Consider the following 27,716-nt stretch of genomic DNA (forward strand, 5'->3'; position numbering starts at 1 on the left):
GAGGAGATCTTTTTAAGTGGCAGCTCATTTAAAATTTTTCTTACTTTTTTAAAAAAATTAATATTCACAACCAATGATTCAAAAGGCAGCAATTTTAAAGTTGGAATGAGCTGCAATTGGGGATAGTGAGTTTCTCATCAGTAGAAATGCTCAAGAATGAGGTCGTGAAGTTAGACAAGGTTGTTGTCCTCACAGATACTCCAATCCTCTGCTTCTATGGCTCTGTGAGAGATTTGGGTTTCTTGGACCTTAGCAGCAGTGCAGGAGCTGGCACAGCTAATAAGCACTGGTAGATCATGGGGAAGCCTGGGTTCCATGGCCTATTTAGACATTTTCTCTGGATAAGGATGAAACTGCAATTGGAGGAATAAAAAAAATAAGCTGGGTCCAGCCAGAAGTCAGTATTTGTGCACAAATCTTGAGGCCATTTCAAGTCCTGTTTAGAATTCTAACTTCAAGGAGAAAAGCTCTTTTTGGTGTTGGTTCTCTAACTTCAAGGAGAAAAGCTCTTTTTGGTGTTGGTTCCGATCCCAGAAAATGAGTCTACTGGATATGCGTTTTTGTGGGAGGAGCTGGTATAATACAGGAAATCTTGAGTGGACATTTACTATTGTTCTCCCTCCATCTGGAATGCCTTCTCCGTCTTACCTGTGGACAAGGCTCTGGTCCAGTCACCTCTTCTGAGAAGCCTTCTTGATTGATATTTCCTCCCCCAAAACCTTCATACCAGAATGGTCTTTCTTTTACCTCCATGACTTTCCAAAACAGCACTTGGCAGGGTTTATTCCGTTACACAGCAGTCACTTACGTATGTTTCACGGCTCCCAATACCAATACCTAGGAGCTCCTAGAAGGTATGAATGATACTCTCCTCATCTCGGTAGTTCCCACAGCGGTCAGCACAGCCTGGGCTGCTGGGGTGTGCCCAGGCCGTGCTTGAAATGGGAAGGTATGGTGTCTTGGAATGCCTTGGGGTGATTCCAAAACAGCATTACAGTTCTTTGGCATTGAAAACGGAGTTTCTGCTAGCCTGACAAGTGTCTGATGGAGTTGGGTCCTATTACCACCTTCCCTTTACAGAATACACAGCAGGGCACAGAGGTAGAATGATTTCCTTATAGAAAAAGAGGCAGGCTGTGAATTGCTGTCCCTGAGTGTTCAGCCTGGGGCTTGATACATATACATATATATATATATAAAAGTTCTCATTCTCCATTATCTTCTTCTTTTTTTTCAAGAGACTTGGAATTACTCCAACAGCTGCATACAGGTCAAGAGTTAAAAGCTTCTGGGGAAGATCAGTTTCTATAAAACAGAAGATAGGAACTTGGAGATCCTGATCCCTTGGAGGGCTTATATCTTGGAGCTCTGGAAGGCATAAGGTCTCTAGCAGCTTCCTGAGAGGGGATGGGAGAGGCATTCTGCTTGGAAAACACTTACGGCCTTGCAAGCTTAGGGAGTTGAGTGTGAGTCTCAGGGGTGAGGAGTTGGGGAATGGCTGCTTGGGGTCAGCTGTGGACATAGGAAGGAAGAGTCTAGGGGCCTGGGGTACAAACTCCCAGGGCCCACCTCGTGCAGCCATTTCCCAAGAAGGGAAAGAGGCCAGGGCCCAGAGCAGATGCTCTGCTTAGGAATAAGGAAGGATTCCTGGGCTCACACTTTGCCTGGCCTATGTCCTTGGGAACCCACCCGTAGTGGAAAGGGGTAGATATTACGGGAGCAGCAGCAGCATTTTGTCTGCATCAAAGTTCCTTTGAACCGATTGTAATTTTTGCCTTTTGGTTACATTGGCTTTACCTCATCTTATCGGGGGAAAATGGCTTCATTGTATCTTAGATCGTCAGAGCTTGGAGGACCCTTTGAGATGAGGGAAAAGGACTTGCATAGGGTCATACAGGGGGCTAAGGGCAGAGCTAGTTCTAGAACCTGGTGTCTACCTTTCCAAACCACAATCCCCAGGCTCCCTCCTGTCCCTGCTTCTCTCAGGACCTCCCGCAATCTGGCGTCTAGCGCATGTTCCTAGCTACGTTGTTAAGGGACATACCACGGGACTCAGAACCTTGCCTGTTTTAGTTTTTAGGGGTGAGGGCGAAGATTGATGTTGGGAAAGTTGCACGGTGGCATAGAGCATTTAAGGGTAGATGGAGATGGTCAAGGTTGAGGGGAGAGGTGTGTCACTGATCAACCCTAAGACCCAGGCAGGGGTTTGTCAGACAGCTTCGTTTGCCTGGTAGACACACCGACCTTCTGCTAAAGCGCATTTATTGAAAATATAGGGTATGCTATGCACTGTGCTAAGTGCTATGCAGCTATTAATTAATTTTTTCCTCATCAGACTTTTATGAGGTAGGTAAGGTATAGCATTTCCATCTTATGAAGAAACTGAGGTTCGAAGAGATGAAGTCACCTGCCCAGCACTGCAAACTAATAAGTGATAGAGCCTGGATTTGGCCTCATGTTCTGAGCACTCCCCTGCTCTGTCTCTTTAAAGAGAGTGAAAAGGGGGCGAAGATACCCGCTCTATTGCTCAGTAATGGATAGGCTGAAGGAAGAGGGAAGGAAGGGAGGAAAGGAGAAATGGCCGCTTGCATCGGAGGATTGTCCTCTGCTGCTGACTGACCACAACAGGTGGTGCTGGGGCTGAGGGGCCAAATTCAGTTCTTCAGTCTGGTGACCCTCTGGATCCAGTCCTTGTTGTGGTGGATGTAAGAGTACACTCCGTAGCGGTCCTTCTTCCCGCAGTCGTCACCCCAGGACACAGTGCCCACCAGGTACCACTGGCCTCTTTCTCTATTCAGGGTCACCATGGGGCCTCCAGAGTCACCCGCACAGGCGTCCTTTCCCCCTAGATGAAAAAGAGACGCAGATGAAGATAAAACGCCCCTTCCCAGCCCAAGTCTCCCTCTCCCAAGTCTGGATTGTAGTTCAGAGAATTGGACACTAGAGGGCACGGCAGACCGTTGGACCCAAACCTGGGCTCCAGGCGGTTCTAGGTTAGGCCACATCAAAGCTCAAATGATTCTAGAAAGCCCTGGTTCAGACTTTCTCCTTTCTTTTCTTTCTTCTCTTCTCTTCTCTTCTCTTCTCTTCTCTTCTCTTCTCTTCTCTTCTCTTCTCTTCTCTCTCTCTCTCTCTCCTTTCTTTTTTTTCTTTCTTTTTCTTTCCTTCCTTCTTTCTTTTTCTTTCTCTCTTTCTTTCTCTTTCCTCTTTCTGTCTTCTTTCGTCACTCTCTCCCCTCCCTCCCTCCCTCCTCCCTCCCTCCCTCCCTCCCTTCCTTCCTTCCTCCTCCCTCCCTCCCTTCCTTCCTTCCTTCCTTCCTTCCTTCCTCCCTCCCTCCCTCCCTTCTTTCTTCTTTCTTTTCTTTCTTTTCTTTTTTTTTTTTGAGATGGAGTTTCACTCCACCCAGACTAGAGTGCAGTGGCATGATCTCAGCTCACAGCAACCTCTGCCTCCTGGGTTCAAGCTATTCTCTAGCCTCAACTTCCTGAGTAGCTGGGACTACAGGCACCTGCCACCGCGCCCGGCTAATTTTTGTATTTTTAGTAGAGATAGGGTTTTGCCATGTTAGCAAGGCTGGTCTCGAACGCCCGATCTCAGGTGATCTGCCCGCCTCGGCCTCCCAAAGTGCTGGGATTACAGCCAAGAACCATCGCGCCCGGTCAAGGCCTTTCTTAAGGGAAATACTGGACTTGGAAAGGAAATGATGAACATCCTGTAGATATCTTTTCTCCAGTGCATCATCTCCTGTGGAATCCCTCCTCCCATGCCTTCCTCCAGTCCCCTGCACCCCCACACTGGTAGCCCACCAGGCTGGGAGGCCTCTGTGCCCCCTTGCTGGCTCTGCACCATTCCCTGTCTGGCAACGCCCCTGTTGTTTGCCAGCCTCTTAACCCACCTTCCTTCTCCCCAGCACAGATCATGTCCCTGGTCACTTTCTTCTTCAGTGGGGCATAAGCCTTCTGGCAGGTGCCGTGGTCAACAATCGGGATTTCAATCTAGAACATAAAGCTATTATTGGTCTCCACCCCTGGCTAGGAGCCTCCACCCCTGGCTGAGGCGCCTCTGCTGTTCTGACACTCTTGAAGCCAGCTCCTCTCCACTCCATACCCAGACGGACCTGTGTCTACCTTAGACTTGGTCTAAGAGACTGCCCTGTGCTACAGGTGAAGGAACAACTGAGTGGAGAATCAGGAGGCCCGTGTTCTAGGGTAGTCTCGGCTATGCAGACCTTGGCTGTGTGAACTTGGGCAAGTAATGTGCCCTCTCTGGCGCTCAGATTTCTCATCAGTAAGATAGAGATAATAGCCGGGCGCGGTGGCTCAAGCCTGTAATCCCAGCACTTTGGGAGGCCGAGACGGGTGGATCATGAGGTCAGGAGATCGAGACCATCCTGGCTAACATGGTGAAACCCTGTCTCTACTAAAAAAAATACAAAAAACTAGCCAGGCAAGGTGACGGGCACCTGTAGTCCCAGCTACTTGGGAGGCTGAGGCAGGAGAATGGCGTAAACCTGGGAGGCGGAGCTTGCAGTGAGCTGAGATCCGGCCACTGCACTCCAGCCTGGGCGACAGAGCGAGACTCCATCTCAAAAAAAAAAAAAAAAAAAAGATAGAGATAATAATACTTGCCTAGGAGATGTATTAGTCAATAGAACAATGTATACATAAATGATGGTCAGTTTTCTTTTCTCTCACCCCTACCTAGGACCTAGAACATGTGGCTTACTCATTGTTTTTCAGACTCTGAGACTTTGTTTCCTCATCTGAAAAATGGAAGTTGCAGTACTTGATATACTAATCACTGTACAAGGAGGAAAGGCATGAACAAGTGCTTTGTAAACTGCACACACTGTATACATATTAGTTACTGTGGAATTATCACTGCTGGCTTTGCAGCAAGCACTTTCTTATGTTGTCCTCCTTCACCACAGTATGAGCATCTGTCTAGATGCTGGATCCGTATTTTATGCATTTCTCTCTTACATTACTTGGAGTTTAGTAGATACCTAGAAAAAAATACGTATATTTTGCACTGCAGCAAAATTGATACAGAAAAATAAGACATTGTGGCTATTATTGCCCTTGATCCAGCACGGGGGTAACTGTTGAGTAGATGTCTGGAATAAAAAGAGGAAACATATGATTCTCTTTCAGTCAAATCAAGAACTGAATGGGCCATATTATCTAAATGGACAACTCCTGTAGCCCTTGCTGGGAGGAAGCCAAAGGCCATTCAGATCCCTCTTGGGCCATGGCCTTCCCTGGATAAGGGGAGAGGAAGCCAGGGCAAGGTGGTCCTCAGGACAGGTCCTCAGCTCCTGTTGAGCACCGGATTCATCATTCAGGTATCGTTTCAGCATCACTTCCTTTGGGAATGCTTCCCGAACCCTTGAGATGAGGTCAGGTTCTCTCTCATATGTTCTGGAGCATCCTACACTTCTCTTTCTCCACCTTTATCACATCCACAACTACTTTCTGTCCATCCCACTTGACCATAAGCCCAAGGGGGCCAGGGACCAGATCTATCTTTTTACCCCAGCCAGCTAGTAGCTAGTACTGCATCTGGTACCAAGGAAACACCAAACAGACCCCTGGAAGCTAGTGAATGAAGGGGTGAATGGTTGTTGTAAATCCCAAATCTTAAAGTATGTCAAAATAATATATGTGGAAGAATTTAGAAACTAGCCGTGTCAGTCATAGGCCCCGATGATATCAGAGCCAAGCAGCTCTTTGAGGGCAGCTCGTGTTGCCCCATAACTTTGCAGTTGGAAATAGTATCTTATGGTCTAGAGAGGCAAAATGTCTTGCTTCAGATGACCCAGCAAGTTAGTAGGAGCCAAGCAAGACTTGAAACCGTGGTTCCCTACTTTTAGTTCGGTGTTTTTTTTTTTTTTCCTGAAATGAGTGGAATATGAACTTCTAAGTGTAACTGTCAGGTTCGTTACTGCAAGGACTGTGGTTCTCAAGAGCCTGGCTCATTCTGGCTAGTTTGGTGTGCAGTTCTCATGGTGCACAGCTGGATTGTCATCCATAGGGGTGTCTAAACTTGCTGCTTTCTGGGATAATTTTCATAAGCTCAGCCTTTAATAAGCTACCAGGAAAACTTAACAGTGTTTAGAGGCTAGAGTCCATGACATGTAGAACAAACAAATCAAGCTTTCTGGGGTTCAAAGTCCCATTGAACTGTGGAGGTGGCTCTGGCCTTCTAGTTTCCTTCTCACCAACCCCCACCCAAGCCTCAAAATCCCTAAGGGAACAATATGGAGCAGGAAGGCCCAGTGCAGAGCTGAGGTGTCACTGTCTGTGGGTTATAAAATGAACTTCACCTCCATCAGGGTCTCTGGGAACCTTTGCAAGAACTGCTTCCCCCAGCCACTGACGATGACCATGGCTCCTGAAGGAGAGAAGATACTGTGAGAACAGAGAGGCTATTTGGGGGTGTTTGGAGGGGTGCAGCTTATAGCTCCATCATCCTCTGTCTGTGGAGGAAAGACTGGATTGTTCTTCTCAGAGAAAGGTGGCATGGTGGGGAGGAACGTGTGAAAGGCAGCTGGGCTAGAGGTTACCTGCAGCAGAGCTAGGGTCACTGGTTTCTATGATGTGTTACTGGTTTACTTGTTTAGTTTTCTATTGTGCCCCACCCTCAACCATCTGAAACTTAGGGTCCATGAGAGCATAATCTCATTCTTGATCACTGCTATATCGCAATGCCTATAACAATGCTGGCACATAGGAGGTGCTCAATCAAGAATGGCGAATAAATATAAAAGCCAGCCTAGTCCACTATATGCTATGCTGCCTTTAGCAAGCCCTCCTCTCTGCTCCCCTTCTAAGCCTCGGTTTTCCTGTCCATAAAAGGAGGAGGCTGGACTGGTATTCTCTAAAACCCCTTTCAGACTTGACATTCTAGAAGTCTATGAAGTTGGTAAATCTGGGGGACAAGGTGGAAGTGGGTTGAGCACTGACAGAGCCATTATTCTCCTGTTTGAAAAAGAGCCTGGATACTGAAAATAGTGTTAGGCCTAAAGTCAGAAAACCTGTACTATATCCCCAGATCTGTTTCACACAACTTGCATCTCGGATGAGTCACCTCACCTTGCTGACCTTTCGTTTTCTCATTTGTAAATGAGCCTACAATGCCACCTTGCAAGTCTTGCATGGTTCATAAATAAGTTAATGAACATAAAGCACCTGGCATATGGTAGGCACATGGCACCCAATGAGTTAAAGCTAGCTACATCTGTGCCTTTCCTGCTGGTTCAGTTCTGCTAAATACTCCTCAGATGACATCTCAGCCATTTTCTTTTTGAGCTAAAGGAAGTGAACTATGATGTGGCACCATGGAAATTGAATGAAAAGGAAGCCAGCTGGCATGGGTCGCCTGTGTTTAAGTATTATCTCAAACATGGAAATATCAAGCCACCGCATGGGATAGCATCTCTGGTTTAGAGGTAAGGGGATTGAGGCTTCATGAAGTTAAATCACTTCCTCAAGATCACCCAACTGGGAAATGGTCGTAGTGGGGTTTGAGCCTGTGCTGAGTATTAAGCCATTGTCCCCCAGCTCGAGACTTATCCTTCTATACTCTGCTTTGTGGCACTAGGGATGACTCTCTGAAGTGGGCAGTTCTACTTTGCTAGCTGGTTTCCTGAAAACAGGGGGGCACTTTCAGAAAGGCAGTAAGACTTGCTGTGGCTGTTGGCATCAGCGCTAGCAGTGGTTTTTCACCCCAGTAGTGGCCATTGTTTCCAGCTGTTTTCCTTAGCACATCAGACTCTTCTGCAGAAGTTCAGGTTCTGGTCCCATAGGGCCCCCTTTCCAAGCTTCTCGTTTCTAACTCCAGGTTCTTACCTATGTTTCCCCTGCCCTAGGGTTGGTGGTTTCTTCCTGCAGGTACTATCTCTATGATCTCAGCTCTTCCCTTTTACTTCTCCAATCCTCCAGTGCCCTATATTAAATTCTCTCTGTTATGATAACTAGTCTAGTTTTTGTTTTTCTATCTGGACCCTTAGGTCTTTTACTATGTGCTTCCCACAACTTTTGCTGCCTTGGACCCAGTTCTGACTTGGCTGTTTGAGGGGAAGCAGCTGGTGAGTCATGCAGACACTATCAGCTGACTTAATCGGCACCAGAGCTTCACCAACATGAAGACGGACTCCCTGTGGAGGCACCAGCTGCCCTGCAGAGGTGGAGGTGGGGGAAGGTACCTTCCTGCTGGGGTCCCTCGGGCAGACAGATAGGCATCACGAAGGCATTTAGCACTGGGCTCTCCAACAGCTCCACCAGAGCCACGTCATTCTCGAATGTGCTGGGGTCATACTGAGGGTGGAGAGTGATGTGTTTGACGCCGAGATGCTGTTCATTTTCATCTGACCGGAGCCTCCAATGTTTGCCTGGGCAAGAAGAAGATATGTGGGGCATGGGGGCAAATGGGGGATAAGTTCACACCTTGTTCCCTGTCAGCCCCCACCCCAGCCCCATCCAGCCCATGCTTCTAGCCTTAACCCTTTCACTGCCTTTACCCACCTTTCCCAGACACCCCGCCCTGTTGGTCATTCTCTACATACTCTCATGGGTTCCCACTTCTGTCTTTTTTCAGGAACTGATGCTGTTGCCTTGTAATGCTTGTTCTGATGCCTGCTGCTACATGTTCAATCCATATCATCACCTTCAGTGCCTGGGTCAAACATGACCTCCTCCACATAGCCTCTCAACTCTTGGGTTAGAAGTCTTTTCCCTCTGAACTCCCATGGCACTTTATCTGTTCTTCTTCTACAATACTTACTGCTTGCTACTTTCCATTAGAGGTCTCTGTGCTCATATCTTATTTGTTTATTAGACTGTAAGCTCCCTGTGGGCAGAAACTAGGTCTTGATTATACTGTGTCCTTAGATCCTGGCATAGTGTCAGTAGATAAATATGTGCGGATCTGAACTGAATCAGCTGGTGGTCTGATTTTATAAACAAGAGGGGAAGTCTGGATTGTATATGTATGATCCACTTGAAACCAGAGATTCATGGAAACCTAACAGGTCTTTGGAAATTATCTAGACTGGTCTCCTCATTTTATCGTTGTGAAACTGAAGCATAGACTTCAATGCCTTGCTCATGGTGATGTGTCTGGAGAATCATATTTTGCACTTGGACTCAGGTTCCTGGACCTCCATCCCAGGTGTCCTGCCCTAACAAATGAGTGAGTGAGTGAGCAGACCCTCTTTGTAAAGGGCCAGTAGGTCATCCCATTCCCAGAACCACAGCTGGTTTCAGGAGTCAGCTTGCTCCTCACTCACTCACCCAGGATGATTTTGAAGTCAGAAGGGCTGAGCAAGTCTGAGTTGTGTAGGGTTGGATCTTCCGGATCGAGCGACTGGTGGAGGCAGTGTGCAGCAGTCACAATCCAGCTGGAGCCTGGGGAATAGAACACATATGCCATCGTCCTGCACTGCCCAGTCTTGCCTTCCTCTGTCTTGAGCTGAGGATCTTCAGGCTACTCCAGGGGACCCCTTAAGACCTCAAAAATGTCCGTATTTCTCTCCATTGTATTTTATGGCCCCCAACTCAAATGCTCATATGATCCTAATCTGAAGACATGGGGATTTAAACCTGTGATTTTTACCTGCCTTTTCCAACCGAGGCCAGGACTGAACATTGTAAACAGGATTTCAGGGATCCTTTAAGCCTGTGGCATTGGTGAGAGCCAGAGAGCCCAAGGTGGGTGCATAGAAAGCCTGTGGTCAACTGGCTGCCTTCTCAAGCCTTGCTTCTCAAAGTGTGTTCCCTGGACCAGCAACATTAGCATCACCTGGAAGCTTCTTAGAAATGAAGACTCTCAGGCCGGCCCCACCTCGGATCCACTGAATCAGAATTTTCATTTTAACAAGACTCCCCAGTAATTTGTACGCACATTAAAGTTTAAAATTGACGAATCAGAAGCTAACTACACCGGCTGCACATTAGAATTACCTGGAGAATGAAAATAGAGTAAATCAGTGTCTGCACCTATATTTAGACCATTTATGTCATGGGGGTGGAGCCCAGGCACAGATAATGTTTTAAACATTTCCTTAGTGAATTCTATTGCTGTTGGGGTGGAGAATCACTGCTCTGATCTAGACCTTTCATTATATACACAGGAACCCTGAGGCCTGGAGAAAGCAAAGATGTCCAGGGGCACCCAGCAGGTTGGTTTCAGGGTCAGGGCCAGGGCTGGACCCCAGGGCTCTTGATAGTCAGCTTAGTGCATTTCCTGTGTCTCAGCTGGCATCTTTCTCTGGATGGACAAGCATCTGCCCTTCATTTAACGGAGGGTCAGGCTTCCATTCACCTCTTATGTGGAGCAGATGACAAGCCCATAAGTAGCTAGGCCCAGAGACATATCAGGATGAGCCAAGCAGAAACAAAAGCTCTAGAACATGAGGGTGGGAGAGTTTGAGTATCAGGTCAAAGTTCAGGGTCGAGGGCAGAAGTGCTTAGTCCCAGAGCAGGTTCCAGGCTCCACTTTGTCCTCTCAGAAGCAGCTATGTGCTCCTGGGTCCTGGCCAGGGCTCCACTTAAGCCACACTTCTCTGCCCTGGGGCATTTTTTGATCTCTGCCCATGTCCAGTATCAGATTTTCCAGGTGGGTCAGGTGGGCCGAGGTACCCAGGTTAGGAGAGCCTGCCTTGGTGTGGGGCTCTGAGCTGTTTAGATGAACCAGGGGTATGCACTGGCCAGTTCAGAGATACAGCTTGGCCTCCCAGCTCTGCAGATCGTTCTACCCAGGCATCAGTGTGGGCATTAACAAGGTACTTTCCCCTTCCTCTGTCCCTCAGCGGCTTTCCTGTTTCTTCTGTCCTCTCCTATCCCTCCCTTGCTCTTTAAGGCTGAATGATAGGAGGGAGACAGAAATGATAGATCAGGGTTGCTGCAGGGAGTGCGAAGTGTGAGGGCATTCCAGCTTGGCTGGGGGTAGAGACGTGAACGTCAAACATTTTTCAAACATAAGTCATAGGGAATAAACACACAATGAATAACAATACATGGTGGACATTAGTGGACTCAAAAATTCAAGGTTTGTCCTAGCTACTCGGGAGGCTGTGGCAGGAGAATGGCTTGAACCCGGGAGGTGGAGGTTGCAGTGAGCCGAGATTGCACCACTGTATTCCATCCTGGTGACAGAGTGAGACTCCGTCTCAAAAAAAATAAATAAATAAAAAATAAAAATCAAGGTTTAAGAAAACGAATTCATTCTTAAAATTAGGTGCACACAATCCATCTCTCTTATTTGCCCCCTAACAAAATCGGAGCTGTCTGGTGAAGCAAAGTCTTCCCTCTTTCTCCCCTCACTGGCAGCTCGTCCTCCACACCACTCTGCTCCTCTCCAACTTCCCTTCAGGTCCCTCCTTTCCTGGCTTCTTCTCTCCTGGGTATCTTGTGCCCTGCCGGTGCCTCTTCCTCTTGTTGGATTGTTCCCTTTCATTTTTCTCTTCACTGTCTTCAATCCTCTATCTTATTTTCCAGGTATCTCTCCGTGTTCTCTGTCTCTCTCTGTCCTCTCCATTGTTGTCTTTCCAATTCTGGTCCTCTGTTTCCCTTCCCTTCTCTCCCTTGGTCCTCTCCCCGACTCCGCTCCCACTGCACTGCCCTCAGTCCTTTCTGGCCCTTTAATACCTTCCCTCACTCTCTTTGCCTCTCTGGGGGACTCCTTTGAGTGAGACCATTCATCTTTGGGCCTGTGAGAATTTAAGGATAAATTCCTTGCAGAGTAGGGTTTTATGTAGCCCTGGTGCTTTGGCTGCAGCTCTAGCCCAGGCCTGGTGCCTTGCCAAAGGGATCCCTGCCCCAGAGCTGTCCACCCTGGTTGGATCTGGAGGAGGGTGAGGCTGAGTGAGAGGCATGCCCATCTGGGAGCTCCCATGCCCTGGGAGCCGCCCATGCAGAGATGGGCCAAGCCAGACCTTCTTCCTTGGTGGTGGGATCCGATGCAGAAGTGGCCTAGATAGCCTAGATTGCTATTCAGCTTTCTTTTGACATCAGAACTGGAACAGACCTTAGATTGCCCGGACCAAACTGTGGCAGGGAAAGCCATCAGCTGTTCTCATTCTTGCTTCCACTCCCACCCACATTCCATTACCAAGGTGACAGTCCTATTTCCCCGTGTTATTGAATCTGCCTCCTTGTTTCCATCCCTCATGCCCTGTTCTTATTCTGAGGCTATGCCTTCTCTCCCCGCCACTGCAATGGATGCCTCACTGATTTCCTGGCCTCGAGTTTCACCCTCCTTTTTATCAATGCTGCCTCTGGAGAGAACTTTCCAGAACATACTTATCAACCTAAGCAGCATTCAAGACAAGATAGAAATTCCTAAGCATAGCATTCGAGGTCATTGTAAATCGACCTTTCCTGATCCCCAAGGGTGAGTTTCCTGACTCTCCCTGACCTCACAGCCCTGGCATGCCCTGTCCTTGACCCCCATGTACTGTTATTCATGGTTGAGAGACTCCCTGACTTTGTCCTTCCCAGTGCCAGAGACAGACCAGGATCCAGTCTAGTTGAGAATTCTTTCTACCATACTGAACCCTGTACCCTGACGCTAGTGTGCACAATGATTCGCAATGAAGAAACCCTGGTCAGTCTCTAAGGAGGGGGTTCAGTTCCTTAGCTTCCACCTCTTCCACCTTCTCCTTACCTAGAAGGGAGCCCCCGCAGAAAGGCTGCCCATTCAGGTGTGACAGCATGGCAATCCAGGGAGTGGTGCCCTTCTGGGCTGGGCGTCCATTGAAGATCCTGGCCATCAGCTTCCGGGAGAACTTGGGGAGTCCACACACTGCATCCAAGGGAGGGAGGGAGGGAGAGACAGATCAGACTCTGGACTCTATCTTGCCCACTGCCAGAGCTCCCAACTCATCACCCTGTTAGGAACATCTATTATTTTTGCTCCTCCAGCATTAATTGACCTTCCTGATAATAGCATCCCAATCTTTCTTTGCAGTCTGCACTTTCCCCATTCTTAGTCTATGCAGCTAGAGTTGGATTGATCTCACCTCTGGTTTCAGGGATAGGAATGTGACTGATCAAAACCATGCACTTTCTGGTCACAGCAATTGCTCAGAGATGGGAATGTGACCTTGGCTGGACCAATGAAAGCCTTACTTGAGAATTTTGCTAAGCATATTAGAGAAGAGAAAGTCATTCCCTACTGGAGTTGCCAAGCTATTAACCATAAGCCCAGATGTGCCAACAATCATTTCATTGAGTCTACTGAGACTGATGAAGAAAAGTGGAGCTGACAGTTGAGGGGCAAAGAGAGAGAGAGATTGCACCCTAACAGTTGAGCCCTTTGATCTAATTATACGTGAAGCCTTTTCACTTATATGTGTCTATAAATTACCTCTCTTTTTTCCCCTTAAGCTGCTTATGTTGGCTTTATGTCACTTAATAATGAAAGAGTCACAGCTAATAAAGAATCATTATGTTCCATCCACAGGAATCTTGTCTCCTGAGAGAAGCCCTTCCTCAGGGCCTTGTGGAGCTGAAGATCCTCACCACCACAGTGTCTGCCTGCTCCATCCCGTTTTCCACTGGCTTGAATTGACAGACACGCTCCCACGTACACACTTTACAACTGAATAGCCCCTGAATAGCCCTTGGAGACCACCTGGTCTATCCCTCTTATCATTCAGCTAAAGAAACCGAGGCCTGGAGAAGGAAACTGACTTGCCAAAAGGTATTCCATGAGTTAGTGGCAAGACTATCAGTCTAGGTCTCCTGACTCCCAACTCCGGGCTTTTCTTACTCTGGCCAGCCCCATAAACTTTTAACTATGTAGCTTCCCAGAACACTCATAACCCAAACCCCTGGATCCAGGCAGTTACCTGCTACCTTTGTAGCTGTCACCAGGCTGGAGAAAATCACAGATAAATGCTCTGCATCCACAACCTTGATGCAGCCTCAGCATCTCCCAGCATCATTCTACATGCCCATAGCCAGCTTCCTCAAGCTAATGTCCTGCCTCCATTCCCAACAGACTCTCAGAGCCCACTGAGTGGGAACTCCCTGAGTGGGAATCCCACTGAATGCAAACCATCCTCCTCACCATCTCTTCTTCCTGTAAACTTTGTTGTCTTCAGAACTAATTTTTCACTCTGGATCTCTTAACTTTTGAACTCTTGGAGACCTGGCCTTGGAGATTGTCACCCCTCTCCTGTATTTTTCATCTCTCCTTATTCTATGCCTCCAAAACACAGTCAAGACTTTTCATCCTAAAAATCAGCTTCCATTTCCCTGTTTGCCATTCATTCCACAGTCTCTCCTACTCCTCCCTTCTATAGTAAAGCTTCTGAAAAGACGAGTTGACACTCCTTTCCCACATTCTTCCTCCCCCTTTGGAGCTGTATTCAGAAGAAGAAAGTGCCATGTACTGCACAAATTTGGAAATAGGCAGCCATTTGAATATTTAACAGGTCTACAAATAGTAGATGGAAATAAAATGTCTCTGAGACCATAAATGGAACTTCAACCATGATATCTACATACAGAGTAGGATACTATTTTTCGAATCTTATCAGATACATTTTTCATCCCTAGGAATTTGCTGTGCACTGTGGCTCCCAAGTCACTGAAGCTGGAGCATCCATGGTTTTAAGCAAAGGCTGGATAAGGCTTTGACTTGAAAGAGCAAAGCAGAAACCAAAGTCTGGAAAGACAGACTTTCATTTTGAAGAATCAGGCTTTATAGTAAGAATAAAAAATTTGTAGGTTTCGAGGAACGAAAACATGGATAACTGAACATGTAATTTTTACCACAAGGCTTACGGAAGATGCAAGGGCAGTTTCCTCCCTCTGAAAAAAGAGCTAAAAGCCCATCCTGGGAGACTGAGAAGGCTGGAGAGAGAGGAAGGAGGGAGTACAGAGAGAGGACCGAGAGAGAGAGAAGTCCTAGAGACTTGAAACTCACGCATGGAGCCTGCTGCCTGCATACCCCTCAGGGATGACAATGGAGACTTGACTCCTGTCCTGGGGAACTTCCTTCCCAGAGTCCTTCACTGGGACTCTTAGCAGCGTTGGGTGCTGTTGACTACTTCATCCCTCTTTACAGCTCCTCCTCTTGGTTTCGGAAGCACTTTTCTCCCTGTGTTTCTGATCCCTTCCCTTTTTTTTTCTTTTCCTTGGGGCCTCTCTTGTCTTCATGACTTCTGTGATGCTGGTGGCCTTGGTCTCCTTTTCTTATCTGCAAATTTCCCGTAGATGAGGCCCTCTACCTCTATGCCATCATACTATCCATGTGCTGATGAACTTCAAATCAGTGTCTTTCAATCTGCCCTGTCCTGTAAAACTCACCATTCTTTACTGCCAACTTACACTTCCAGCTGGTTGCTCATAAACTCTTCCAACTCAGAAACCATGCCCAAGTATCCACCCTTCACTAACCTTCTCCCCTTTCTTATTCCAGATGTCTGCTAATGTCTGAATCAATCACATCCTTGTTGCCTCCCTTTTCTTCAACCCCATGTTCAATCAGTCACTAAGCTGCTGGTAAATCCCTGGGAGAAGGAGAGTGATGTGTCTCCCCGACTCCATGTCACAAAGTGCTCTGTATGTAACCTCATCATGCCTCAGTACCTCAATGTGTCACAACATTCACAACATAAAGTCCAAGTATCTAAAGAAAAGCAAAAGTTGGAAATGTAATAGAACATGAGACACGACAGCCCTTCAAACCATAAAGTGCAAAGCATAAATATGCTCTTATTTTCATTCTCAATAGTGTAAAAAGAATGGCATTTTCATTATGGTACAAACCAAAAACAAAGGCAAACCATGAGTGCGTCCCATGGTGAGACTTCACTATCACATGCCACTCAGGCTTGAACTTATCAAGAGATGCCTATAGGCCAAGCCCTGCTGAATGTACCACTTAAATCGATTTAAACTGCACCTCGTCCTGTCTGCACTGTCACAGCCCTATGGCTGGTGGGTCTGCACCATCCCTCATCAGGACAGTTGCAGTAGTTGCATAACTGCTTTCCTAGCTCAGCTCCTTCCACTTTCCACACCATGCTGCCCACCCTCAGACCTGCTGAATTCAAATTTTCCAGTGGGTGAGACCCAGCAATCTGCATTTTTCACCAGTACCCCAGGTGATTCTCATATGCCCCAAACTTAGAGAATCACTCATTTCAGGACAGTTCAAATAGAGCATACCTTTACAAACTCTTCCCACTCAATGCCCACTGCTCTCCCGTTAACCGTGGCCAGCTTTCATGCTTTGAAAACTTTCATGCTTTTTTCCACTCTGCCCCTTCCCTCCTATCTCCCATGCATCCTTTGAAGCCTCTGCAAAGCTATTCCAAGCCCCTTCAGCTGTATGAAATAGCCCCTTCTTTCAGTTCCTGTAGTATTTAAATCTCTGTTGCTTTTACATTTAACTTATTTTGCCTATGTAAGACCTATATGCACATAAGCTTGTCTTGCATGCCACTTTCAACCCTTTGAAACCGGCACTAGAAACTAGCTGGCACAGAACATGTTCTCTGTGACGCTGTAGTTTCCTGACCAGGACTCGTAGCTGATTCTGCACTCAGCGTGTGGCACCACGTGTAACTTGACATACTGCAGGACATCTGACAAGGTCTACGTGCCGCTGCTGATGATCTCATCCAATGTCACATTGGGACTGGAGATGCCCTAGCTGGTCACCAGGCCCAGCACGTAGGGGGCCAGGCTTTCAGGCTCAAGTCCTTTGAAGGCAAGGACTTAAATGCCAGGCACTTAAACAAAGGAACAAGCAGCCTCTGAGAAGGAGACACATCAATAACCAAATCCTTTCCTCATTACCTCTGGGATAACGTCCAGATACCAAAAGTTGTACTTTTTCTGCAACAAGGGAGATTTTGGTTTAATGAGGAGGCCAATTTCTTTTCAAAAAAGTCAAAACAAATGAACACACTTCCCCAACAATAACAAAACCTATAGCCAAGGCTGTTGGTTATCCATGAGGGTTTATTTCCACTTTAGACCCCTGATGGGAGCAACAATGCAGAGGCCCTTTACAGAGTGGTAAAGCATATCATATAAAAGATACAAAATATAACATCTTTACATGTGCCATTCATAGACATAGGAGTGTGCTTTGACGAGCTGGTTGGAGAAGTGGATACTTCCCAATCATTCCCTCTCAGGGGCTTCTCTGGCTGTCTTGCTCTGATGGAGATTTCCAGGACAGAGAGCTCCAGGTAGAAGGAGGACAATCAGCCCTGTGAGGGCCAGAGAGGCTGCTAGCAGTCAGGGAAGCTCTGAGTGCTCCAGCTAGAAAGACCCTGCAGGAGACCTAATGCCCCCCTATTGCTGATGGAGAACCAGAGACTCAGAGAAGGAAAATGATTTCCCAAAGGTTGTACAGCCAGTTGGGAGCAGAGCAGGGACTAGAACCCAGGACTCTTGGCTCTTTTCACTGCCTGCCATGGGTGAGCCTCTGATTCCCTTGACTCTGGAAAATGAAGGAGTGGGTCTCTCTGAACATTCTGTGGGGTGGATTCTCCACCCAGCTCATGTCCCGGGGATGCCAGGCAGCCTGGCAGGATTTGGGTGACTTCTAATGTGCCCATCCCACTCTTTCTTCCATTTTCCTGCCCAAAAGTACAGCAGGATACAGTGTGGGTCTTTTCGTTTCCCAGGTAATCAGCTAAATCCCCAAATTTGGGTCTGGGGGTTCAGGTAGTAGCCTTTTAGATAACATATTTCAAGGCCGAAAGATTGCTTTGTGCTTGTCTGGAGCAGCAGGTGTGGACATCCATGGTGTCAGCTGGTATTTCAGGGTGGCATATGGGCCCAAACGTGTTCTGAGTTGACAATGGGAATTTAAGGGCTTGGTGAGCCTCCCGCTACTATTCTGCTCCCACCAGTCAGCACAAACCTTCCCAACTTTCTCCATGTCCTTTGAAATTTCTTTAATGGGGAACATAAGGGATAAGGCTTAGACTGCAAGAAGCTTTTGGGAGAGAAACCTCAGGCATGAAAGTTCTCCAAGGGATTACACTAGGAGAGGGGTGCTTGGCTATGAGCCATCTCCCAAAACCTGAATGCTCTTCTCCTAGAGGAAGGACTAGGCCAAGGCTAGTCCCAGAAGGCAGAGCAGGAAAATATACAGCTGCAGCATTCAGTTCAATGTTAGAAACCATTTTCTAATAGTCAGGTCCAAGCTCAGTTATACCAACAGTGGAACCGATGGGTTTGATAAGTGGTCAGGAGTGAATAAAGGCCACTGGGATAAGAAGTATGGCCTGGAGAGGAGTGCTGGGATGGGTGCAGAGGCCTTGGTTTAGCTCCTGCATTGTATTGCTGGGGAGAGTGAGGCCCAGACAGGGGAAGAGACTTGGACAAGCTCAAGAACGCAGGTCTCCTGCCTAGAGCCTTTTCCTATACCACACTGCTGCCTCTCAGGGTCCTGGGGGCTCTCTCCGTAGGAGAAGCCACGCCAGGTCAGTGTGGCTTCTGATAAGTTCCATTTGGTCTGATAAGTAATGTGGAGTGTGCTGTCGGAAGCGCAGTGTAGCTTCACTCAGGGGAGGCAGGCCCCGAGGAAGTAAGTCTGCTCACTGTTCCACCTGGGGTTCCGCCTTGTGGTGAGCCCATCTGCTCCCACACCCAGTCCACATAGTTGGAGACCTTTGTGTAGACTCCATAGACCTGCTTGCTGCCACATTCTTCAGGTCCCCCCCAGGACACCAGGCCTTGCACCACCCAGCGCTGGCTCAAGTCATCCAGGATGACAAAGGCCCCACCGCTATCTCCAAGGCACGTGTCTTTGCCGCCCTCATAGTAGCCAGCACAGAACATGTTCTCTGTGACGCTGTAATTGCCTGAACGGGACTCATAGCTAGTTTTGCACTCAGCGTGAGGCACCACAGGTAACTTGACATACTGCAGGACATCTGACAAGGTCCGCGTGCCACTGCTGATGATCTCATCCACTGTCACGTTGGGATTGGAGATGCCCCAGCCGGCCACCAGGCCCAGCATGTGGGGGGCCGGGCCTTCAGGCTCAAGCCTTGGCAGGCAGACAGGCATAACGTGCGGTCCCAAGGGCACGGGCTCCTGCAGCTGCACCAGAGCTATATCGTGGTTGTAGTTTTGGATGTTGAAGTCTGGGTGGAGCACCACTTGGGCAGCTGAGCTGTTGACTGCCCCTGATTTGTCCCGCACATCATGCAAGCCCAGGTAGACGGTGACGTGCTCCTTGGAGACTGGTATCACCGTGGTGTCTCTACGCTGGGAGCGCAGCACATGAGCTGCTGTGAGGATCCAGGACTCAGAGAGCAGGGCCCCACTCCCAAACCACTTGTCGTTTGGCACTCTCGAAGTGTCCTCCACCACTATCAGGGCCTGCCATGGGAAGAGGCCGGGCTCAGCATTTCTGCCCCCGATGATCCTCTTGACCAGGCTTGGCAGGGAGCGGGAGGGCTGACCACACTCTGTAAGGAGAAAGAGGGAGCAGGGACAAGAGACAGAGACTGGTCAGGTCAGCCATATGACAGAAGCCACAAAGAGAAATTCACATGTCACCTACTATAGATTATGCCACCATGGGACCCTAACCTGCCTGGGTCATGCTAGCCTGGAAGAGCTCTACTCAGGGTCATTTTGGGTCTAAGTCTCTCTAGGCTGGCCCATCTCTAGTCTGGCTCTTCTGTAGCTGGGACCCTCTCTGGACTGGACCACTCTGCTTGGGCTTTCTCTATCCTGAACCACCTCTGGCTAAGACCACTTGTGACTCGGACCATTGACAGCCATCTATTTCTAGTAGTGGACACTTATCCCCTTCCTTCTCTAGAAAGGCAGGTCTTATTTCAGAAGTTGTCCATGCTATGGGAACCTAGAAAACTTCTGAAAGTTTTCTCTCCATGGGGACAAAGAGATGCAAGGAACCTAAAAAACCATCTAGCAGGTCACAGCAAACGCTAGACTGGTAACAAAGATGCTGGAAGTCTTGACCTGGCTTTTCTCTTCCATTTCCCTTGTGACTCTGAGTCAGTAAATTTCCCTCTCTGGATTTCAATTTTTGATCTGTCAAATGAGGCATTTGGTCACAATGATCTCCAGGGATCCTTCAAATTCCAGGGATCCTTTAATTTTCATTTTATTTGCCTTAGCCATCACCATTTTCTAGGTGAGTAAACCTCCTGAGTTTAAGTGACTAGCCTAAAGGGATACGACTCTTAAGTCAGATAGCAGGAGCTTAACTAGATTCTAAGTCTAGTATCCCACACTGACTCAATAGATATTAAGACCCTGGGCATAGGGCCTTAAACCTTTTATTCTCTGTCCTAAAAGAATCTTGCTATAAATTGGTGCCCATGGATTAAGGCCCAGGGCATCCAGGGTTGGGGAACGATGGCATAATCTATAAGCAATGATGCATGGACCCTACTCTGGGCCACCCATCATTGCACCCAGGAGTTGTGTAGTACCTTTAGGGGAAGGAGAAAGATCTGAGCAAGCTTCATTCCACTGAGTTGCACCCTGAGCATGCACATGCACCACCAGCCTCCTGCAGCCAAATGCCTCTGGCCCATGAGCAGGTCTTCGGCACCAGGCCCCCGCTGGCTAAGAACATGCTTGCACGGCCCTCCCAGGCAGGGTGCTTGGGTCTTGGAGGTAGACCTACTGTGAGTGTGGGCCTCCTCCTGGTTCCAAATGGCCAGGCTATACTCCTTGGCCTGGGCGCTTTTGACAATCCTTTAGACACCATGGAACATTTGAGTTTTCTTGGCAACTTGGGGAGAGCAGGCTTTTAGCAACCTACTGCTTTTCAGATGCTCTTCTTCCTGAGGCCAAATGCTTCTTGCTTGATCCTGGGGCACCCTGCCATTCACCCCAGGCCAGATGTGAACTGGTCTTTGTAACTCTCTGTGGCCTGGCCTTTCAAAGTTGAGGGTCAGCCTTCCAATTACAAGTAGCAAACTGCAAGGCAACATCTCAACGCAGCTCTGCGACTGGTCCTACATATATCTAGTACTTCAAGGCCCTCATCTGGTAAGGGACACGTCTGTGACTTGGTCCATGATCACAACAAAGCCAGTACTAAACGGTACCTTTCTCCAACCAAGGTGCCAGTGGCACACTGCAGGTCACAGATCAGATCTGGAGAAGCCTTGGAGAACAGCTAAGTTACAGATGGAAACATGGAATTTCAGGGAAGGTAATGACTTACTCAAAGTTGTTAGAGGGAAAGCCAGAGCTCGAGCTTGTTTGTCCTGAGTCTAGCTTCATATCTCCACTGAAATCTGTTTTTCTCCTTGATGTGTTCATGTCCTTTTAAGAGGCTGAATGATGCAACAAGCCCTTGGGAGAGCTCATTGAAATGGGGTCATTCTTATTGGCTGCTGCCATTCCCCGCCCAGTCCTTCCTGGGAGAAAGGAATCTTCTTGAAATGTTATAGCTTTGGCTATGCTGAAGCCAGATTTGGGTTCTAGAGGATAGTGGTTAGTGAGGGAGGGTCTTTAAAGAAAAATGTGATGCTCTAGGATTCAAGGTACCTGAGGATGGCATAAAACATGACCATGGTGAAAGAATGGCTCGGCATTGCTTATGTTGCCATCAAAAGTATTGAGTTCACCTTTCAGCTCTGCCCCTAATTTTCTACAAGTGGCCTTGTGCAAATCACTACACTATTCTGATACTTAGTTTTCTCATTTATAAAATAAGGAGGCAAGTAATATTTGCTTAGCAGGTCCCCTGAAATGGTGGGCCTTATGACAATAGATGAGATGGCCTTCTCCATCCTGGCCTGCATCCTGGTTCAATCAGTGTTTTGCGAAGAGAGACTTTACAAATTTCTGGCCTGGTTCAATGATACACCATGGTTCTGCCCAACATTGGGTGTTAAAAAGAATTTCATGACTCATTGTATCCAAGATGCTTTGTACAAACATAGAGGATGATGACCATTAAAAATCATAGAATAGCTGGGCGCGGTGGCTCATGCCTGTAATCCCAGTACTTTGGGAAGCCGAGGTAGGAGGATCACCTGAGGTTGGGAATTCGAGACCAGCCTGACCAACATGGAGAAACCCTGTGTCTACTAAAAATACGAAGAATAAAAAAATAGTCAGGCATGGTGGTGCATGCCTGTAATCCCAGCTACTTGGGAGGCTGAGGCAAGAGAATTGCTTGAACCCAGGAGGCAGAGGTTGAGAGCTGAGGTTGCACCATTGCACTGCAGCCTGGGCAGCAAGAGTGAAACTCTGTCTCAAAAAAAAAGAGTCATAGAATATCATAGGTCTCTTGGTCCTGATGCTTTACTTCTGAGGTATGGGATCCCAGACCCAGAGATGTGAAATTACTTACCAAAGATCACAGTTAGGAAATGGCAGCATCAGTATTAGTACCTCGGGCCCCGACTCTTTGTCCAGGGCTTCTTCCCCTTCCTGAGGTGGCCACATGGCTTTCCAGCATGGAATCTATCCCTAGCTTTCTTTGGCTCACATAGTCTTTTAGCAAAATGGGGATTAGATCCTCTGGTTTGCTACAGCTCCACCATGCCTCTCTTCTCTGAGGCTTCACTGCCTGGAGTCCTTGGGTGTACTTCTGGGCAAGCCTAATTGAGGTAAGTGGAATCAGCAGAATGGGTGGGATGAACATTCCCTTATTCCACATCCTCATAAGTTTTTCTTAGAAATAAAGACCCCTTATGTGAAGCCTTCATTGTCAGTTCTTACCCCTCCACTCATAGACAACAAGGCATTGTTACTTCCTTCTTCTCTGGGATCCCATAGCACCTGTGATGGTCAAAACCTGACTCTCAAATGCTAACACATTCTTCACTTCTTAAGGATGAATGGTAGATAACTCCATAGCCTTTCCATTTTAGTGCCTAATCTGATATCTAGAAGCCTCCTGATATGGTTTGGCTATGTCTCAAACTGGCTATGTCTCATTTCTCTCTTGCCTGCCACCATGTAAGATGTGCCTTTCACCTTTGGCCATGATTGTGAGGCCTCTCCAGCCATGTGGAACTGTGAGTCCAATAACCTCTTTTTCTGTATCAATTACCAGTCTTGGGTATGTCTTTATCAGCAGCGTGAGAACAGACTAATATACCTACTGTGTACTAGTATACCTACTTTATACTGCATACTGTAGGGTTACTGAAATGTACCATTAATATAATATACTACGTCAGTTTACCCAACATTCTCATTCAGCAAAATGCAAATATCACCCAATGCTTAATCATATTGCCAATTTCCTGCTGTTTCTGCAAACATGCAGATGGAATTAGACAAAGCATTTAATTTTCAGTATTCCTCAATGCTGTCTTGAGTGACTGCATCATTAAACTACTGCCATTCTTGCTTTTTTTTTAAAAAAAAATTACTATGTTGTGAATATTAAATTTAATTTTTTTGTGGATTATTTGTTTAACCCTAGAGTGTGCTTTTTGGGGTTATACTTTTCTAAGTCAACTTCAGTAGCTACACAGTGTGATTGCAGTGCAAATCACCCATACTACTTATTTATTTATTTATTTATTTATTTTTCAAGACAGAGTCTAGCTCTGGCACCCAGGCTGGAGTGCAATGGGGCAATCTCGGCTCACTGCAGCCTCTGCCTCCTGGGTTCAAGCAATTCTCCTGTCTCAGCCTCCCGAGTAGCTGGGATTACACATGCGCGCCACCACGCCTGGCTAATTTTTTTTGTGTTTTTAGTATAGATGGGGTTCCACCATGTTGACCAGGCTGGTCTTGAACTCCTGACCTCAGATGATCCACCCACCTTGGCCTCCCAAAGTGTTGGGATTACAGGCGTGAGCTACCATGCCCGGCCTATACTTTTAATGCTAAAGCAAATGTCCCCAAAATCTGTATGTACAGTAATACTTCCTGTCACCACAAAATTTTCTTTCCGTTTTAAAGTGGAGTCAGTAAGTAAACCACGGGAAAGGCGGCAGTTGGAAAGGCTTGACCACATTGCCATTTGGAAGAAAGAATTTCTCACTCCGTCTTATCATGACGTTGTTTGTCTTATCATCTCCTTGATAACATGGTGAGTGCTTGAGGACAGGGTACCCACTTTTTAAATTTCCCTGGCACGACAGCAGATGCACGTACAAACTGTGTTATATGAAAAAGCTTGTGGCAAGGACACAGAGAGGGGACAGGAGGACTCTCAGAGTGACGGAGCAGGCAGAAAATACAGGCTGGCTTGAGAAGCTGTGAAGCAGGGCTTCTCTGACCTTTAACCTTTTGAAGACGCCTCTTAAAAAGCAACCAAAGCATCACCTCCCCTGTTCCCCATCTCCCTGTTAACAGCCAGAAGACCTGGGGTCCTAGGGCCTTGGATGGAAAACCATGAGGCAAAGAATTTGAAGGGTGAGGTACCTGGAAGGCAGGTGGGTAGGCTTCTCCCCAATACTTTATTCATCCAGACTCCTTGGGCAGAACAGGTATATATACCTGGATTAGTGAAAGAGGTTAGGAGAAAAGGGAGAAAATGGTTGATTTGCAGCACATGGAAAATAGATCTGGGTACTTAACTTCTCTAAAGTGAGTTATCACAAAAGTCCTCCAAATGGTCATCTAGCCTCTGATACGATTGTCTCTGAGCCTAGATGTACTAAGAAGAATGAGGAAGAAAGTGGAGGAATGTGGCAGGTACTCTCTGGGATATAATCCTCCAAAGGCACCAATTAACCTCCAAATGTCTTCAAATACCCACAGGGCTACCATCCTAGGCCTTCTATCAAACTCCCTTTGCAACCTGAAGGATCTTTCTAAAACGGGAATCTGACCATGTCCTTTCTTAGCTCGGAATCACCAGTGGCTGGCTGTCACCCTCAAAAATAAACACCACACTCTTCAGCATGGTGTCTGTCGAAAGCTCTGGGGAGTCCCACTCCTGCCTGGCTGAGGGCTGCTCCCCTCCCCACCCCACGCTGCCCAGGTCCTGGAAGGCATTTCCCCCTCACTTGTCACAAAGACCTGGGCTTACATGGCTCTTTGTTGCACAGATGCCCTTTCCTTTCTTCTCCATTTGACAGACTGTTTAATAAGCATACATTTGTGCCCACCATCTCACTGGAGTTTCAAAATAGTTCTAAGAGCTTCATCACTGTTCCTTCTTTTAAAAATGAGGACTTCGGGCCAGGTGCGGTGGCTCACGCTTGTAATCCCAGCGTTTTGGGAGGCCGAGGTGGGCAGATCATTTGAGGTCAGGAGTTCAAGACAAGCCTGACCAACATGACAAAAGCCCGTCTCCACTAAAAATACAAAAATTAGCTGGGCATGGTGGCAAGCTGTTGTAATCACAGCTACTTGGGAGGCTGAGGCAAGAGAATTGCTTGAACCCAGGAGGTGGAGGTTGCAGTGAGCTGAGATCATGCCACTGCACTCCAGCCTGGGTGACAGAGTGAGACCCTGTCTCAAAAACAAAAACAAAAACAACAAACAAACAAACAAAAAAACCCAAAAAGGAGTTGGAGGCTTAGATGAGTCAGGAGAATGTTCTCAGTGCATGCATGCCAGAGAGGCAGAGCTGATGGGCTCTCCTTTCTCCCTGAGAGTTCCTTTTCTGCTAGGGACTGTGAGTGTGTGAGAGGGGGTGTTGGGCTGCCACAAGGCAGGGAGAGGCGGCTTATGTCTCTAAGCCCTTCTCCTCTTCTCCTCCCAGTTCCTCCCAAACCCCCAGTGTGGCCAATGGACAGGTTATTGCAAGTCCTTCACCCTCTGGACAGTGTGCTGCTGCCCAGTCCCTGGGGCAGCTGGGGGTCTCTGCCAGGTGGCATGGATGAGGTCTGGACAGGGACTGCTGTGGCTGTGGCTGTGCTTGAGCTGTGGTCAGGGGATATGCTGGGCTCCCTGGGGAGGCAAAGGATCTGCTCCTCACTCCCCAACCCTGCCTGGACCCCTGTCCGTATCAGTGGAACAGGTCTTTGAAGGAAGGTGCCTTACCTGCTGAATGGGTCTGGCCTGGTGAGATGTTGCCCTCACCCAGAAGCCAAGGCAGAGACTGGGTGAAGCAATAATACTGGCCATTTTTTGGAAACCCCAACTCAGCCTCAGACCACATGAAGGAGTTTAACTTGGGGTATTCCAGGCTTCCTTTAGGGTCTCGTTTCTTCCCTTAGTTGTGTCAATGTGTGACTCCTTCACGCTCCCACCAACAACTCATTAGTAAATCAGTGCTAGATTTAAAGTTAAAAACAAAAAAAAGCCTGGGTTTTGGTCTTGAGACTGTTTCTGCATCTCCACATGCACACAGTAACACAAGCTCATGGAAAGTGAGAACCTGAGGAGATGTGTGAGTGACACGTTTTGCATTACCAGGCTCTGCACACTTATGAGCAGCTCTTCCTTTCAGAGCTGCCTCGGCCTCCAGCCCAACCCTGAGGCCCCGAGAGTATGAAACGGGAGTGGGGTGGCTCAGCATGGAGGGCTTACCTGTGATATTGTTGAGCATCTTGTAATAGGGCTCCTGGCAGGAGTATCTGATCTCAGACTTGTATGTGGTGAGGTTGTTCCTTGTGGAGAAGGTGACCAGCCCATGTTCCAGCTCTCCTGGGGCTCTACAGTCTACAACTGAGAGAGAAGAAGTGAGAACCCTCGACTGCCTTTTGCTCATCTTCTTCTGGCTATCTGATGGATCTGTCATGCAGATGTACAGGTTGTGGACTGCACACAATTCCAGAAAGCAATGTTATAATGCCTCTGAAGGGTGCCCCTGGGATGTGCAGTGTACAACCTGTGAAGCTACCAGTGGTCCTGCTTTCGAGGTCTCTCCCATTCATTATGGTGCTACTGTGCGGTCAACTCACCTGGCCAGTGTCAATTTTGGGTAGGGGAAGGTCTCCTGATGTTTAAACAGACTCCAGCCTCTTACCCACCAGGGCCTCTTTCTTTTACTTCTAGTTTTATTGTGCAATCCTCTCTGCCTCTTCTGCCCAAGGATGAAACCCTTGGCTTAGCGAGAAAACTATAGCTGACATAAACCAAATAATCTTTTATTCTTCTAGTCCCAATCCTAGGCTGAGTAAGAGCAGCTAATATGCTCACATTGGAGTTTGGCACAAAAAACAAAAAAACCCCAGCTCCTGTATGAGTACACAGCCCCACCCTGCTGCCTCCCCAGGCAGCTTGCTTGGCCCTAGAAACCAGGAGGCAGGGTTGGAGGCAGATCAGCTTTCAGCCTTCCCCTGTTCATTTTCTACAACTGTTGATGGCCGGATGTTGGAGCCATAATTCCCAGTACAGGACATGACTAAAGATGCCTGCTCCTCAGAGGTGGTCTTTGGGGAGCTTTCCAGTCCAGCTCAGTCTTAGGGGAGTTGTCAGCACTGATAGAGCCCAGCGTGAGTCAGCTGAGAGTCAGGGCATCTTTTCATGGCCACATCAGAGGCTCTGGACCCAAATTTGTCAATCTTTTCATTCTTAAGGAAATCCTAATCTTAGGTATAACAGCCTACGCCAGAGTTGAAGAATCATAGATGAATCATAGAATGTCACAGCTGGAAAGAAACCTGAAGTAGGCAATCTAGAATGTTCTCTTTATTTTATCTATGAGCCCAGAGATTTGACTTGTCTAAGATCATACAGCAAGTTACTGTCAGAGTGAGAGCAAGATTTGACCTCAAACCCAGTGCTGTTTTAGTAAATGGAACTAGTAGTTCTTAAGGATCTGTTTTCCAGTTAAATGGCCTATTTTAGCTGGCCAATGGTGGACATCAATTGTCAGAATTTCCA

General features: G+C 47.6%; 1 protein-coding gene across 2 annotated transcripts in view; it reads right to left on the reverse strand.

Moving 5' to 3' along the window:
• Positions 1 to 493: 493 nt before the first annotated feature.
• MASP1 (mannan binding lectin serine peptidase 1) overlaps positions 494 to 27,716 on the reverse strand; it is a 75,279-nt gene continuing 48,056 nt past the window's right edge. The window contains exons 9-16 of one of the 2 annotated variants that reach the window (XM_033213024.1): positions 26,418 to 26,555; positions 24,360 to 24,434; positions 12,667 to 12,804; positions 9,294 to 9,407; positions 8,207 to 8,392; positions 6,326 to 6,393; positions 3,896 to 3,995; positions 494 to 2,845 (exon numbers count right to left, since the gene is read on the reverse strand). In XM_033213024.1, coding sequence (XP_033068915.1) covers positions 2,655 to 2,845; positions 3,896 to 3,995; positions 6,326 to 6,393; positions 8,207 to 8,392; positions 9,294 to 9,407; positions 12,667 to 12,804; positions 24,360 to 24,434; positions 26,418 to 26,555 — 1,010 coding nt within the window. In that variant the 3' untranslated portion in view covers positions 494 to 2,654. Of the gene's footprint in view, positions 2,846 to 3,895; positions 3,996 to 6,325; positions 6,394 to 8,206; positions 8,393 to 9,293; positions 9,408 to 12,666; positions 12,805 to 16,959; positions 19,451 to 24,359; positions 24,435 to 26,417; positions 26,556 to 27,716 lie in introns of those variants that run through there. The other variant, XM_033213022.1, reaches the window with a different exon arrangement.

This window comes from Trachypithecus francoisi, unplaced genomic scaffold, assembly GCF_009764315.1.
Source record: "Trachypithecus francoisi isolate TF-2019V2 unplaced genomic scaffold, Tfra_2.0 Lachesis_group0, whole genome shotgun sequence".
NCBI classification, from domain to species: domain Eukaryota; kingdom Metazoa; phylum Chordata; class Mammalia; order Primates; family Cercopithecidae; genus Trachypithecus; species Trachypithecus francoisi.